The 14,430-nt window shown below is 42.8% G+C and overlaps 1 protein-coding gene across 1 annotated transcript; it reads left to right on the top strand.

Annotated features, from left to right (window-relative positions):
- Positions 1-1,283: 1,283 nt before the first annotated feature.
- On the top strand, positions 1,284-13,240 carry cyp19a1b (cytochrome P450, family 19, subfamily A, polypeptide 1b; the record flags this gene model as incomplete). Its single annotated transcript, XM_084059409.1, has 10 exons — positions 1,284-1,467; positions 3,116-3,266; positions 5,052-5,244; positions 5,428-5,444; positions 7,600-7,736; positions 8,230-8,344; positions 9,365-9,464; positions 10,701-10,863; positions 11,425-11,675; positions 12,989-13,240. The coding sequence occupies 10 exons, from the start codon at positions 1,284-1,286 to the stop codon at positions 13,238-13,240; spliced, it is 1,563 nt and encodes a 520-aa protein (XP_083915535.1).
- Between the last annotated feature and the right edge of the window lie 1,190 nt (positions 13,241-14,430).

The raw sequence follows: 14,430 nt of genomic DNA, 5'->3' as shown, positions 1-14,430 counted from the left end.
TTGCTTGTTTGAAGCATGTAAGTTTATTGTTTTGTGTTTTTTTTTAATTACTTTTTTTAAACTATTTTTGAACATCATTTTTATGCACCTTTTTAAGAAAAATAAATCCGGATTATTGCAACATTTGGTTTGTCATTCTGTCTACCTAGCCCTCATCCAAAAGACCTCTTTTACACAGTGCTCTCTCCTGATTGGCTTAAATGTTGTCACCGCTACCTGAAAATGTACTATTCTGTTTACTAAAGAGCTGGAGAGACCCCTGTGACCGAAAAAACGCTCTGTAGCAATGATTACTATCAGAATATAGTACTTTAACCTTTTAACAAAAAAAATAATATATATATTTTTTTCTACAGCTCTACAAGTGAGCTTGTAGATCTGCTATTTTATTTCATTTTAGTACTTTTACTTTTGGTACTTTAAGTATATTTTGATGCCAATACTTTTGTACTTTTTCTCAAGTAACATTTTTGAGCACAGGGCCTTTTACTTGTAACAGAGTATTTTTTTATATTGTGGTATTGCTACTTTTACTACATTGACTGCCAGAGTTTATTCATAATGTACTCACGATTTTTCAAAAATAGAGCTTGTATATCTCCTATTTTTGAATAGCCAAAGTATAAAATAATGCCTTTTAGCTCAAATCAAAAAGTGACACAGATGCGTTCCAGGTCTCAATGGGTTAAAGAAAGAAAAACGGAGCGACAGTGGCCAAAACTAAATCGAAAATCGGCGATCGAAAACCGTCGAAAGTGTCCTTTTTCAAGATGTTTTGGCCATTGTCTCTGCAACGGAAGGTCCAATCTGCAATGACACAGTGGCGTGCACAGACATTTTGAGGGGCAGGTGCTCAAGTAAATTATACTTTTTTTTGTTTACTTGGTATGCTCTTTTTTCCATCTACACCTATACCTCTTTGCCAAAAATAGCCGATCTACAAGCCGATGTAGATCGGCTATTTTTGGCTAAAGTTCTCCTCAGAAAAGGGATGCTAGGTTTCAAGTGGTTATGGTAAAAAGAGAAATCATATCACATAAAGATTTGGCGGACCGCCTGTTGTAACTCTGAGGGCCCCCTACTGAAGACCCTTGCTGGAAAAAAAAACTTTTTTTTTTCTTTTTTCAAAAGGGCACTTCTGGTCTATCTGTGCACGTCCCTGCAATGACACATGTTGGGGTTATTTGTTTTTTTGTTGGGGGCCTAAAAGTATAGTAATTGTTCGGTGCCCTTTTGAAACTCCAGCCCCGGCCTCTCCATATCCCTGTGCATGTCCCTGCATCATGGCGCTCAGGGTTCTGCTGTTGGGTCTGTGTCTGCTGGCCCTCGCCGTCCTCTACGTCTACGACATGGTGATGGACGGAGCCTCAGCCCGCCGACTGTTCCTGCCGTGTCTGCTGTGTCTGGTTCCCCTCGTCATCCTCATGGGCATCTGCTTCATCATCAAAGGACCCCAGTACTTACCAGGTAAACACACACCGCACACACACACACACACACACACACACACACACACACACACACACACACACACACACACACACACACACACACCCTGTCATGTCATTCAACCAAACAGAGTAGCAGACACACACACACACACACACACACAAACACACACCCTGTTATGTCATTCAACCTAACAGAGTAGCAGACACACACACACACGCACACGCACACGCACACACACACACACCCTGTTATGTCATTCAACCTAACAGAGTAGCAGACAGACAGACAGACAGACAGACAGACAGACAGACAGACACACACACACACACACACACACACACACACACACACACACACACACACACACACACACACACACACACACACACACACACACACACACACACACACACACACACTGGAACAAAACATTTTACAAATGTTCGCTTTAAAAAATATATATATTAACTCATTTTCTGCCAAAAACATTTATAAACGTTTTTGAGAATTAAAAAATATTTGTAACAAAAAAAACATTCTAAAATTATTTTTAATTTTTTGGGGTTTTCCGTTTTTCCGTTCGTCACAAAGAACCAGGTGATAACATTTTCCAAAAAGTTGCTGCTCCATTCACTTCAATGTTAAAAAATAAACGGAAAAAGACTGGCAGAGGCTACAGACTGTTCTAGAGAAACTCTGGCAGTCTAAGAAACGATTTGCACAAATGTTCACGATTTTTTAAAAAGCAGATCTACAAGCTCATAGTGCGGCACTCAGTGCCGCACTATGAGCTTGTAGATCTGCTATTTTTGAATAGCCCAAAGAAATAGAAAAAAAAGACATATTCTTTCCCGGTCTAAATGGGTTATAAGCAGGGGTGCACATAACTTTTTAGGTCTGGTACGCAGAAGAGCACCTGGACATGTGACTTGGTGCGCATGGCGCCCGTCCCGTTTTGTCAACGGGGGGGGGGGGGGGGGGGGGGGTTCAGCCCGGACAGTTTTGTCAACGGGGGGGGGGGTGTTCAGCACGGTGCCCACCGGACAGTTTTGTCAACGGGGGGGGGGGGAAGAAAAAAAGGACGCTCTGCTTCTAAATTCCGCCGATTTTCGCCGTTTCTTTTTTTCTCACGCTGTTAGATAAAGCCCCCAAGGTTGGTGCCCTGTGCTGCTGCGCTGATTTTATCCGCCAGATTGGGACGTTCACGGCATATTTTGCACCATTACGGTGCGTTCATCATCGGTGACGAGTGCCTCTAACAGCCGCTGCTGGCTGCGTGCACCCAGCGAGGCAATGCGAGGCGATGCGAGGCGACGCGAATCATATCTCTACCCCTCTGCCTAATGGCTGTACATGGGGCCGACGGGTGCTTTAGAGTGATTGTGTGAGTGTGGCTTCAGGAAGTAAATTCCTAGCCTCGATCTCCAGGCTTTTATTTTTTAGTTTTGCTAAAAAATAAAAGCTTGGAAATTCCTGTCCCAGCTGTTGGTGCGCAAAAGCGCCTCGCGTCGCCTGATGTGGTGCGCATTTTTTATTTTGGGTGCGCATGCGCACCTGCGCACCAGTTATGTGCACCCCTGGTTATAAGTAAAAAACTTGGAGTGCTTTTTTTCCACCACTGTTAAAAGGCCTAAACTGTACGTTCTAAATGGATCCTCCACAGGGCCCGGGTTCTACGCCGGGGTCGGCCCTCTGCTCTCCTACGCCAGGTTCCTGTGGAGTGGGCTTGGAAAGGCGTGCGGCTACTACAACCACACGTATGGCAGCGTGGTGCGGGTGTGGATCAGCGGCGAGGAAACCATCATTTTCAGCAAGTAAGTCCTTTCAACCCTTTAAAGGGATAGTTCACCCCCAAAATGACTTTTTTTCCTATCCATTAGTCAGTCCATGAAGACTTGAATTCATGGATATTTTTTTATTTTTTGTCTCATTCCTAAGCCAATAATTTGATGACCGGCAGCGTTTCCGGTAGGAGACACAAAGAGTCTCCTTTGTGTCTCCTACCGGAACCTCTGCCTACCGGTCCACTGGTCATCAAATTATTGTTTTAGGAATGAGACAAAAACTAAAATGGGGTGACTAATCCATTAAAAAAAAAGTGATTTTTTGGGTGAACTATCCCTTTAATACCGTGAAAGCATCTGTGTCATTTAGACGTATTACTTTACTCAGTATTACTACCACTCAGTCCACTTCTCCAGAACTACTCTGCTGGGACTGGGGGAGGCTCTGGCACATGGAGGGACTAGGCTCTGTGGGTGGCCTCCTGGCCGGGCTCCTCCTTCGTCTCACCAGGTCCAGGACCTGAGCGTTGCACCAGACTCTCCCCGCTCCAAACGTTTCATTCTGGCGTGATGGTTCATATTGGTATATAGCACAAGCTCATAGCGCATCACTCCGTGCCGTGCTATGAGCTTGTAGATCTGCTATTTTAGAAAAATCGTGATTTTTTTTTTTTTTTTGCTAATCTTTTAAAGCGGCCAGCCACTGATCTCATTCCCCCCCAAATTTGGCACAAACATGGGGATGAATGCATTCTACAATTATGCCACCAAAATGTGGAACGCCCTACCACCAGCCATCCAACTATGGATCAACTGTTTTCTTTCGTAAATTATCACCCTACTTCATTATACTACTAGAATGTCACCAGTGGTGTCAAGTAACTAAGTACATTTACTCAAGTGCTGTACTTTTTTGCTGTCCAATTTTCAGTGCTTTTACTTCTACTCAACTACATCTCAGAGACAAATATTGTGCTTTTACTCCACTACAATTATTTGAAAACTTTAGTTACTAGTTACTTTACTAGATTTTGATTATAATTAACCACTTCAGCCCTATATACATTCCAGCCATTTGAAAATAGCAGATCTACAAGCTCAACCTTCTATTTTTATACATTTTAAAACTTGAATGGGACATTCTGCATAATGAGTACATGCACTTTTGATTCTTTTGAAGTACGTTTTGATGCCAATACTTTTGTACTTTTACTCAAGTACAATTTGAATTCCGGACTTTTACTTGTAACAGAGTATTTCTACATCACAGTATTGATAGAAATTGAGTACTTTTTCCACCACTGAGTGTCACACAAAAGTAGTGCAAATAGCAGATCTTTCTTGTAGATTGGCCTTTTTTCCACCTCTTTTAACCCATTAAGACCTGAGGCCGATTCTACAAAATGTCTTCTAAATCCTAACTGTTTTTTTTTTGAAAAAAACGTATGTTACTGTGTCAGCGGTTCTCAAACTTTTTCATGTCAAAGACCCCCACGTATATGTATTTGGCCGCGGACCCCCATCTACAAAGTATGTCGTTCCAGGGACCCCCAAGAGGCAAAGATTTGAGTTACAAATGTTCGCTTTAAAAACATCTATATTCATAGATTTGCACAAATTTTCACGATTTCTCAAAAATAGCAGATCTACAAGCTCATAGCGCGGCACTCGGTGCCGCGCTATGAGCTTGTATATCTGCTATTTTTGAATAGCCAAAAGTGTAAAATAATGCTTTATAGCTCAAATCTAAAAATGACACAGATGCTGTGTCTTAATGGGTTAAAATAATAATAAAAATAATAATAACCTTTGCAGGTCCGCTGCTGTGTATCACGTGCTGAGGAGCGAGAACTACATAGGCCGGTTTGCCAGTAAACCGGCTCTGGAGCTTCTGGGAATGGAGAGAAGAGGAGTCATCTTCAACAGTGACGGCCCACTCTGGAGCAAAGCCCGGAGATACATGGTCACAGGTGGGAAACCATCCTCTCGATCCAGCCTGCTTCGCTACGTTCGGCAGACTTTTTTTTCTCTCTTCGCTTCTCAGTCTGGAATGCACCCCATTGACTCGTTTTGCAGAACTACACTGGAACTACATATGTTACGTTAGGCAATGTCGTTGCTGATTGGATGTTCAAACGAATGACGAATCACAACGATCACACTATTTATTTTGTCCCGCACCGCACCACAGACCAATCAGAAGCCACGGTTCGATTCCAACCTTATGCCATGTCCCGCCTCCCTTGGAGATAGGAGGCATTCTAGACTGAGAAGCGAAGAGAGAAAAAAAAGGTCCGCCGAACGTAGCGAAGCAGGCTGGATCCCAGGCTATCCTACTGCAGGGGTGATGCAACTTTGATGATGGAGAGGGCCACTATACATTTCCACACTCACTCCAGAGGGACACATTGCATATACTGTTGCTTTTATCTCTGTATTTTAACTTTTTTCGTAAATTAATCCCGTACTTCGCCATTCTATGTCACAGAAAAGTACCAAAAAATAGCCGATCTACAAGCCCAAAACGCGTCACAGTGCGACGTGTTTTGGGCTTGTAGATCTGCTATTTTTGATACTTTTGAATTGAAATCGTGATTTTTTTTTTTCTATTTTTGAATTTTAATCCTGGAAAGCAAAATTTGTATTTAATTTCAAATGCATTTAGTTATACTTATGTAATTTTTGTTAACTTAAATACAAACACATTGGACATGAAAAAGACAATAGAATTTTAATACTAGTCATTAAGCTACTAGGCTGCACCAACGCTCCTGATTTCGTGTATAGAGGGGCGGGTGTATGGAGCCGCAGAGAAATTGCGGCTGCATCCCATTGGTCCACCGATCTGTCTGTCAACCCCCGCCCCGTTAACACAACATTACGAGCGACGCCCACTGCACTCAGGTTGGTTGGGGAAATGAAACACTTCCTATACCGGGTACACTGACGCGTTCCTCCAGGCTTTTATTTTTTAGCAAAACTAAACAATAAAAGTCTGGAGATCGAGGCTATTAAGCTACTAATATAGACTGAAGTAATTAAAGCGCGTCATGTTTGGAATCGTAACAGCTGAAATCAATAATACATTAGTATTCCGATATTAACCTGGGGGCCGCATTAAAGGGCAGGACCACTTTGGTAGAGGTTTAATTGGGTTGTGTTTGTGTAGTTACCTTGCCATGATGTAACTCTAAAGGTGCACAAGAAATCAAAAATAATTGCTCCATTGATTAGAAATTGATAATTAAAAATATGCTCCTCATTGACTTACATTGTACGCTGAAACAGCTCTCAAAGTCACTCTTTAAGCACACAAACAAACACAAACAAAGCTGATTCAGACAATATAGAACATCACCAAACCCAGTACTGTTTGGTTTTTTAATAAAAATGTTAACTTCCTGCTGCCTTTAATATTTGAAGATCCGGATCCGCGAATGCAGTCCATGTTTTCTTCTTAATAAAAATAGTGAAATCAACAGGAGGTTAACATTTGTATTAAAACAAGAAATGACCAAAGTCATAATAAAGCCGCATGCGGCAGGCTTTTTTTGCCCCAATCTTTTCATAGACCTGATTACTTGTTTTTTGGATTGCTTGTTTCTCTCACCAAACCTGGCAACATTAGAGCGTTTAGCGTCACAGAATTTGCGACGCTAAACGCTCTAATGTTTTTTATCTAAGTGGTGGCAACATTTTGTGACACCACACGGGTCTTCCCAGCAATAGCTAAGATTGAAGTCAGTGTGAACATGGCCAAATAATAACTTAATAGCCAAACTAGGTCTAATGAAGCACGCTAGCATTTAGGCTAACCCTCCTGCCTGAGGCTCTCTCCCTCTCTCTTTCTCTGCTGCAAAGAAGGAGAGGCGGGTGCTGCAAAGGGCCGTCTCCCCATTGGCTTAAACGGGGGGAAGTGTGAAGGACAGCCAGGACAGCCAATGACAAATAGGTGTCAAAGGAGGAGAGGCGGGTGCTGCAAAGAGCCGTCTCCCCATTGGCGGGAAGTGTGAAGGACAGCCAGGACAGCGAATGACACTTAGGTGTCACTCAGGTGTCGGACTAGGACTAGTGCTGTCTGTAGAGCCGCCAGCTTTCAGCATGCGGCTAAAAATAAACAGTACTGGGTTTGGTGATGTTCTATATTGTCTGAATCAGCTTTGTTTGCGTTTGTTTATGTGCTAAAAGAGTGACTTTGAGAGCTGTTTTGCCGTACAATGTAAGTCAATGAGGACACAGATGCGTTCCAGGTCTTAATGGGTGTGTGTGTGTGTGTGTGTGTGTGTGTGTGTGTGTGTGTGTGTGTGTGTGTAGCCCTGTCAGGACCGTGTCTCCAGCGCTCTAAGGCGTTGTGTGTGAGCAGCACCGGCAGACAGCTGGACCTCCTGGCCCAGAGGGCGGACCCCTGCGGTCGCGTCGTGGGCGTAGACGTGGTCAAGCTGCTCCGCTGCATCGTGGTGGACGTGTCCAACCAGCTGCACCTCAGGGTGCCCTTCAACGGTCAGTATAGGACCAGTGGTGGAAAAAGTACTCAAATGTTTTACTTAAGTAAAAGTATCAATACTGCAATGTAGAAGTACTCTGTTACAAGTTAAAGTCCGGAATTCCAAATTTACTTGAGTAAAAGTACAAAAGTATTGGTTTAAAAATGTACTTAAAGTACCAAAAGTAAAAGTACTAAAATGTTCGAAAATAGCAGATCTACAAGCTCGCGATGCGACGCGTTGTGAGCTTGTAGATCTGCTATTTTCAAATAGCCTAGAGTTATAAGATAAGGCTAAAGTGGTTAATGTATGTTTTATAATGTAATAATTTATATCAGCAAAGTAGTAGATAAAGTTTTCAAATAATTGTAGTGGAGTAAAAGTACAATATTTGCCTCTGAGATGTTGTGGAGTAAAAGTATAGACAATTGGAAATACTCCAGTAAAGTAAAAAATACCTCAAAATTGTACTTAAGTTACTTTACACCACTACTGCATCCATCCTACAGAGAACGACCTGCTGGAGAAGATCCAGAACTACTTTAACACCTGGCAGAGTATTCTGATCCAACCGGACGTGTTCTTCAAGATGGGATGGTATTACAGGAAGCACCAGACAGCAGTGTAAGGACAACCACACACACACACACACACACACACACACACACACACACACACACACACACACACACACATGCACACGCATACACACACGCATACACACACGCATACACACACACACACACACACACACACACACACACACACACACACACACACACACACACACACACACACACACACTAGAACAGTGGTTTTCAACCAGTGGTCCGGGGACCACCAGTGGTCCTTGAGGGAGTACCAGGGGGTCCCCAGCAAAATTACTTAACATAGCGTCACAATCATTTTTAACCACTTAGCTTTGGCTATTCAAAAATAGCAGATATACAAGCTCATAGCGCGGCACCGAGTGCCGCGCTATGAGCTTGTAGATCTGCTATTTTTTTGGAAAACCTTGAAAAAGTGTGCATATCTTTGAATATTTATATTTTTTAAAGCGAAAATGTACTGATATCTTTGCTTCTGGGGGGGTCCCTGGCACAAAACATTTTCAAATGGGGGTCCGCGGCCAAATGTATATCAATTTAGGGGTCCTTGGCATGAAAAAGGTTGAAAACCACTGCTGCAGAACAAACTCACTCAAATTCACTCCCAATGTTCCGTCGTAATCTGAAGACTGACCTCTTCAGACTCCAGCTCAGCCCGTAGCACTTGACCTATAGTAGTTATTATGACAACCATGCAGTCTTACGCAAAGGTTAAAATGTAATGTAGATAGTGTAGCATGTTATTTAGACAGATGCTACAGTGTAGGTTCATTTGTTGACCTGGCACCCCTATAGTTTCAATTTACAGATTAAAAAAATATATATATTCTATTGTTTGGACTGATGCTAGGTTCTTGGTTTACCTGTGATCCTAGTTTGCTGTATTCTATGTATGTGTTTACCTTGTTTATTGTGTCACTCTGGATAAAAAGTGTCTGCTAAATGCCTAAATTGTACGTATATTGGGCATTAAAGCCAGCATGGGCTCACCACGTCCATGTTGTGATGTTTTGCTCGTGTGTGTGTGCGAGGTCAGCCAACAGCTCCAGGACGCCGTGGAGAGCCTGGTCCAGAAGAAAAGGCAGATGATCGATGAAACTGATCTGGACTTTGCATCGGAACTGATCTTTGCCCAGGTCCATCTCTGCACAACACTGGTTCAAATCAAGGGCCCAGCATACACCTTTGAAATTGAAGCTATATACAGTCAAAAATAATGTTTCTCCATTCAAGCGAACTTTAGACTTGATTTTATTACCTTAATAAACATCGTCATAAATACTAGTTTAAAGTCTTCTTTCAATCACCATGAAATGTGTTTTGGTAATTATGGTCCCATGTATTTTAAAATTGATGATAAAGTAGGGTATGCTGTTGGTATGAGCTTGTATATCTGTTATTTTTGAATAGCCAAAGAAATCTAAAAGTGACACAGATGCGTTCCCGGATTAAATGGGTTAATAATAACCTTTGCAATGAAGCTGATTGTGTGTGCGTGCGCGTGTGCGTGTGTAAAGAATGTTCTATTTTAATAATTCAACTTAGGAGCTGATTGCTCAACCGGTGGCAACCTCCACAGAGTGTCCAGTAAAAACACAGAAATTGACGTCCGTTCAATGAAGATTTATTATTCACACCCACATCCACTTTTCACCACCCTTTTCTAGTACATGTGTGTGGTTCTGATGACAAAGGAAATAAAGGCATTCACATTTGACTTAACCAAACAATCAACAATTTAGAATTATCCAAAAAATAGGCTACACGAAATATTAATATAAAACTCAAAACAACATTTGCATAAACAAATAGCAACGTGATTAAAGACATGTAACACAAATACTCACAATTAGTTGCATGACGCACACTAGGTAACAAAAAATGTCCAAGGGGGAAAACAAACAGAACTAGAGCAACTGAGATGCAATTAAGAATCAGGGACGCGGGAAGTGGGGTGCTGAGGGTGCTGCAGCACCCCCTGCCGTTGTGAGGGGAAAAAAAAAAAAAGGCTGAACGCGTGCGTGTGTGTGTGTGTGTGAGAGATTTTCTCCGGTGGGCGCGGCTCCCCCAAAATAATTAAAGCACACAACCCTAACCCTAACCCTAAAACCGAAATAAAGTAACAAAAAAAGTAACTTTATCCGCGGGAAACCCGAAAAAAATCGCGCGCGCGCACGAGGGACCCATGCGCGCAGCGCGCGTGCATGGGTCCCGTTTACCAGCACCCCTTGCTCTAAAGTACTTCCCGCGTCCCTGTTAAGAATGCCTGAACATGCCACAACATAAAATAAGTAACAAATATAGTCTGAGGGCAATGATTACTGGCCTTTTGTACAGCGTGTGTGTGTGTGTGTGTGTGTGTGTGTGTACAGGATCGTGGCGATCTGAGCGCGGACAACGTCAGACAGTGTCTGTTAGAGATGATCATCGCCGCTCCAGACACCATGTCCTACTCTCTGTACTACATGCTGATGTTGCTCCACCAGAACCCCGATGTCCAGCACCAAGTCCTGGAGGAGATCAACACTCTGTTAGGTATCATAACCTCTGACATGATTGCAAACAGTGTTGATTTTCGCAGCACATTTTGATTCAGTTTTAGTCATAGTCTTTTGAATCAAATTACATTTAGTTTTAGTCATATTCTAGTCATCTGAAATGTTTTAGTTTTAGTCGACTAAATATCATAAGATTATAGTCCACTAAATCTACAGTTGATTTAGTCGACTAAAATGTATTTTGGCGGTGCCTTGAGGGCGTCGTAATGGCTGATTTTACACTTGGTTGCATGCTGAAAATAGCAGATCTACAAGCGCGACGCGTTGTGAGCTTGTAAAATGAGCTCATTTTACATGAGCTTGTAAAATGAGTTGTCTTTTAGTTCTACTGGATCTCTTCCCTATTTTATACATAGGCTATTTGAAAATAGCAGATCTACAAGCTCACAATGTGTCGTGATGCGACGCGTTGTGAGCTTGTAGATCGGCTATTTTATCATTCCGGACTTTTTCTTGTAACAGACTATTTCTATATTGCAGTATTGATACTTTTACTTAAGTAAAATATCTGAGTACTTTTTCACACCGCTGTCAGCAGGCGACCAGACGCAGGCGGCAGCAGAAAGTCTCGACTACAAGAACCTCCCCGTCCTGGAGGATTTCATCAACGAGTGCCTGAGGTTCCAGCCCGTGGTGGACTTCACCATGCGGCGGGCGCTGGAGGACGACGTCATCGACGGCACGGCGGTGTCCCGCGGGACCAACGTCATCCTGAACATCGGCCTGATGCACAAGACCGAGTTCTTCCCCAAACCTGACCAGTTCAGCCTGGACAACTTTGACAAAATGGTAACGTCTGTTCTGTTGCACCCCGTTCGGATGCTAGCAATGCATTGAATGGGACTTCAAGCCTTAAATTGTCACTTTAGTAATGTGTGTGGGTCTTTTGTGAACAATGTGTGGGTCTACCACTCTTTACTAGAGTCTGATATATTGCTCTGGTCCATATATTAGTCTATCATTTGACTTTTTCGATGACATTGTGCAGCTGATACTTTTTATCCACTTCCAGGCAGGTGTTCCTATCTCAGGCATGATATTTTATAGGTGTTTTAAAAAAGCTGTTTGCTTGTCCATTTTATGATCAAAGTTGGATGTTCATTTTTTTTTTCATTTACTGCTTTATATAGTTTTACCAATATTTTTTTATAGTGGGCCGGGGGCATTCGGGCAGGTGGCTAAATATGTATTACACAATAACCCACCGATTTCTTTATTATTATTTACAGTAGCTCTTCTAGCCCCCAATAACTCACATCTGACCATCAAAGACCATGGGACCTTTTTTGTTGTAAAAAAAAGAAAAAAGAGCTTGTTGATCTGCAAAAGTTTTTTCAACATTTTTGAAAACTTCTGAAATGGGAAATTCTGCATAATGAGTACTTTTACTCAAGGAAATTTTGAATACAGGACTTACTTGTAACAAGAGTAAAGAAAAAGATCATTAGCCTAAATATGTCTATATTTTAGCGAGAATTGCTAAAACTACAGAAAGCAGTAAATGAAAAAAAATGAACACACATCTTTTATTTACTTTAATTACAAGCCCAAACATAAACCTTGGTTGTAAAAAAACAAAGTTGTCCTTTAAGCCAGGGGTCTTCAACAGGGGGCCCGGGACCCCTAGGGGGTCCTCAGAGCTACTATAGGGGGTCCGCCAAATCTTTGTGTGATAGGATTTAGTTTTTTTACATTAACCACTTGAACCCTAGAATTCCTTTTCTGAGGAGAACATTAGCCGAAAATAGCTGATCTACAAGCTCTCAACGCCTCGCGCTGCGAGGCGTTGAGAGCTTGTAGATCGGCTATTTTCGGCAAAGAGGCTATAGGTGTAGAGGGAAAAAAGAGCAGACTAAGTAAAAAAAAACTTTAATCTGAAACACAATTTTATACAATATAGAGTAGGGGCTCCCTGCTTCATCTCTCTCTCAGCTAGGGGGTCCCTGCTTCATCTCTCTCTCAGCTAGGGGGTCCTTGGCCTGAAAGCGTTGAAGACCCCTGCTTTAAGCCACTGAGGAGAACCAAGCGAGACTGACTGACATTCCTAAAATGATAGCTAGGATATTATATGTATGTCTATATGTCATATATTTCCCACGCAGGTCCCCAAACGGTTCTTCCAGCCGTTTGGGTGCGGTCCCCGCGGATGCCCGGGGAAGCACATCGCCATGCTGATGATGAAGGTCATCCTGGTCACCTTGCTGCAGCGCTACACCATGGCGCCCCCCGATGGCCTCACGCTGAACAGCAGCCGTCACACGCACAACCTGACCAAGCTGCCCGACCCCAGGGGCCTGACCATGACCTTTTACCCCAGGTCAAAGGTCAACCACGCTCAACCTACCCAGGAGTAAAAATGTAGTTATAACCCGTTAAGACCCGGAACACATCTGTGTCATTTTAACACATTACCCGCCTTGATGTTAACACATTGACTGCCAGAGTTTATTCATAATGTACTCACCCCTGTGCCAGCGATTTGCATGTTTTTTTAATTTTGTAATTTTCCATTCAAATAAATTGTCTGACTGCGGTTTTAAACACATACTACAGTTCTACCAGCAGAGAGCAGCAAATAGACACCTTGATCACCTCGCTTACTCGCTCGCCCCCCCCCCCCCCCCAAACAGACTCAAACAGTCAATACGTCATAAACCGGATGTGACGTTTTCGACAATCCCTGATCAGCCTTAAAACGATGTGATACACGACGACGGTGACTGTTGATCACCCAGACCAAAGAAAATAGAAGTGGAGCCCTCCGGTCGTTTTTTATACCGTGTGAAAAAACGTGTTTTTCCCTATTCTGGCCGAAAATGACCGGGGGGGGGGGGGAATGTGACCCGGAAACGGAATCTGCGTTATGCATCCGGCTCCGGGTGAGCTCACAACGCGTCGCAGCGACGCGCTGTGAGCTTGTAGATCGGCTATTTTCAGAGCGCAACACCCGAGCGCAACCAAGCACACTCCACTAGTCCCTACTCCCTACCCAACATTTTAGTCTAGTTTTTACTTGTTGACGAAATTGTCAATATATATATATATTGTCTTAGTTTTAGTCATCGTAGTTTAGTTTTTATTTAGTTTTATCGTCAAAAAAAGGTAGTCGACGACATTTTTCGTCATAGTTTCAGTCGACAAAATCAACACTGGTGTGCATCAGGGATCAGCACTGAGCCCCTTCATGTTCACTATGGTGATGGACAGGCTGACGGATGAGCAGGGACGTGCACAGATAGACTGTAGGTGGTGCTAGAGCCCCTGCCCTTTGCCCTCTTGACCAGAAGTGCCCTTTTGAAAAAAAGAAAAAAAAGGGGGTCCGCCAAATCTTTATGTGATATGATTTTTCTTTTTACCATAACCACTCGAAACCTAGCATCCCTTTTCTGAGGAGAACTTTAGCCAAAAATAGCCGATCTACAAGCTCACAACGCCTCGCTCTGCGAGGCGTTGTGAGCTTGTAGATCGGCTATTTTTGGCAAAGAGGTAAAGGTGTAGAGGGAAAAAAAGAGCTGACCAAGTAAACAAAAAAAAGTATAATTTA

This window comes from Gymnoscopelus microlampas, assembly GCF_963454915.1.
Source record: "Gymnoscopelus microlampas genome assembly, chromosome: 6".
Lineage (NCBI taxonomy): Eukaryota > Metazoa > Chordata > Actinopteri > Myctophiformes > Myctophidae > Gymnoscopelus > Gymnoscopelus microlampas.
Note: the sequence above shows the minus strand (reverse complement) of the source record. Positions and strands in the feature narration are given on the sequence as shown.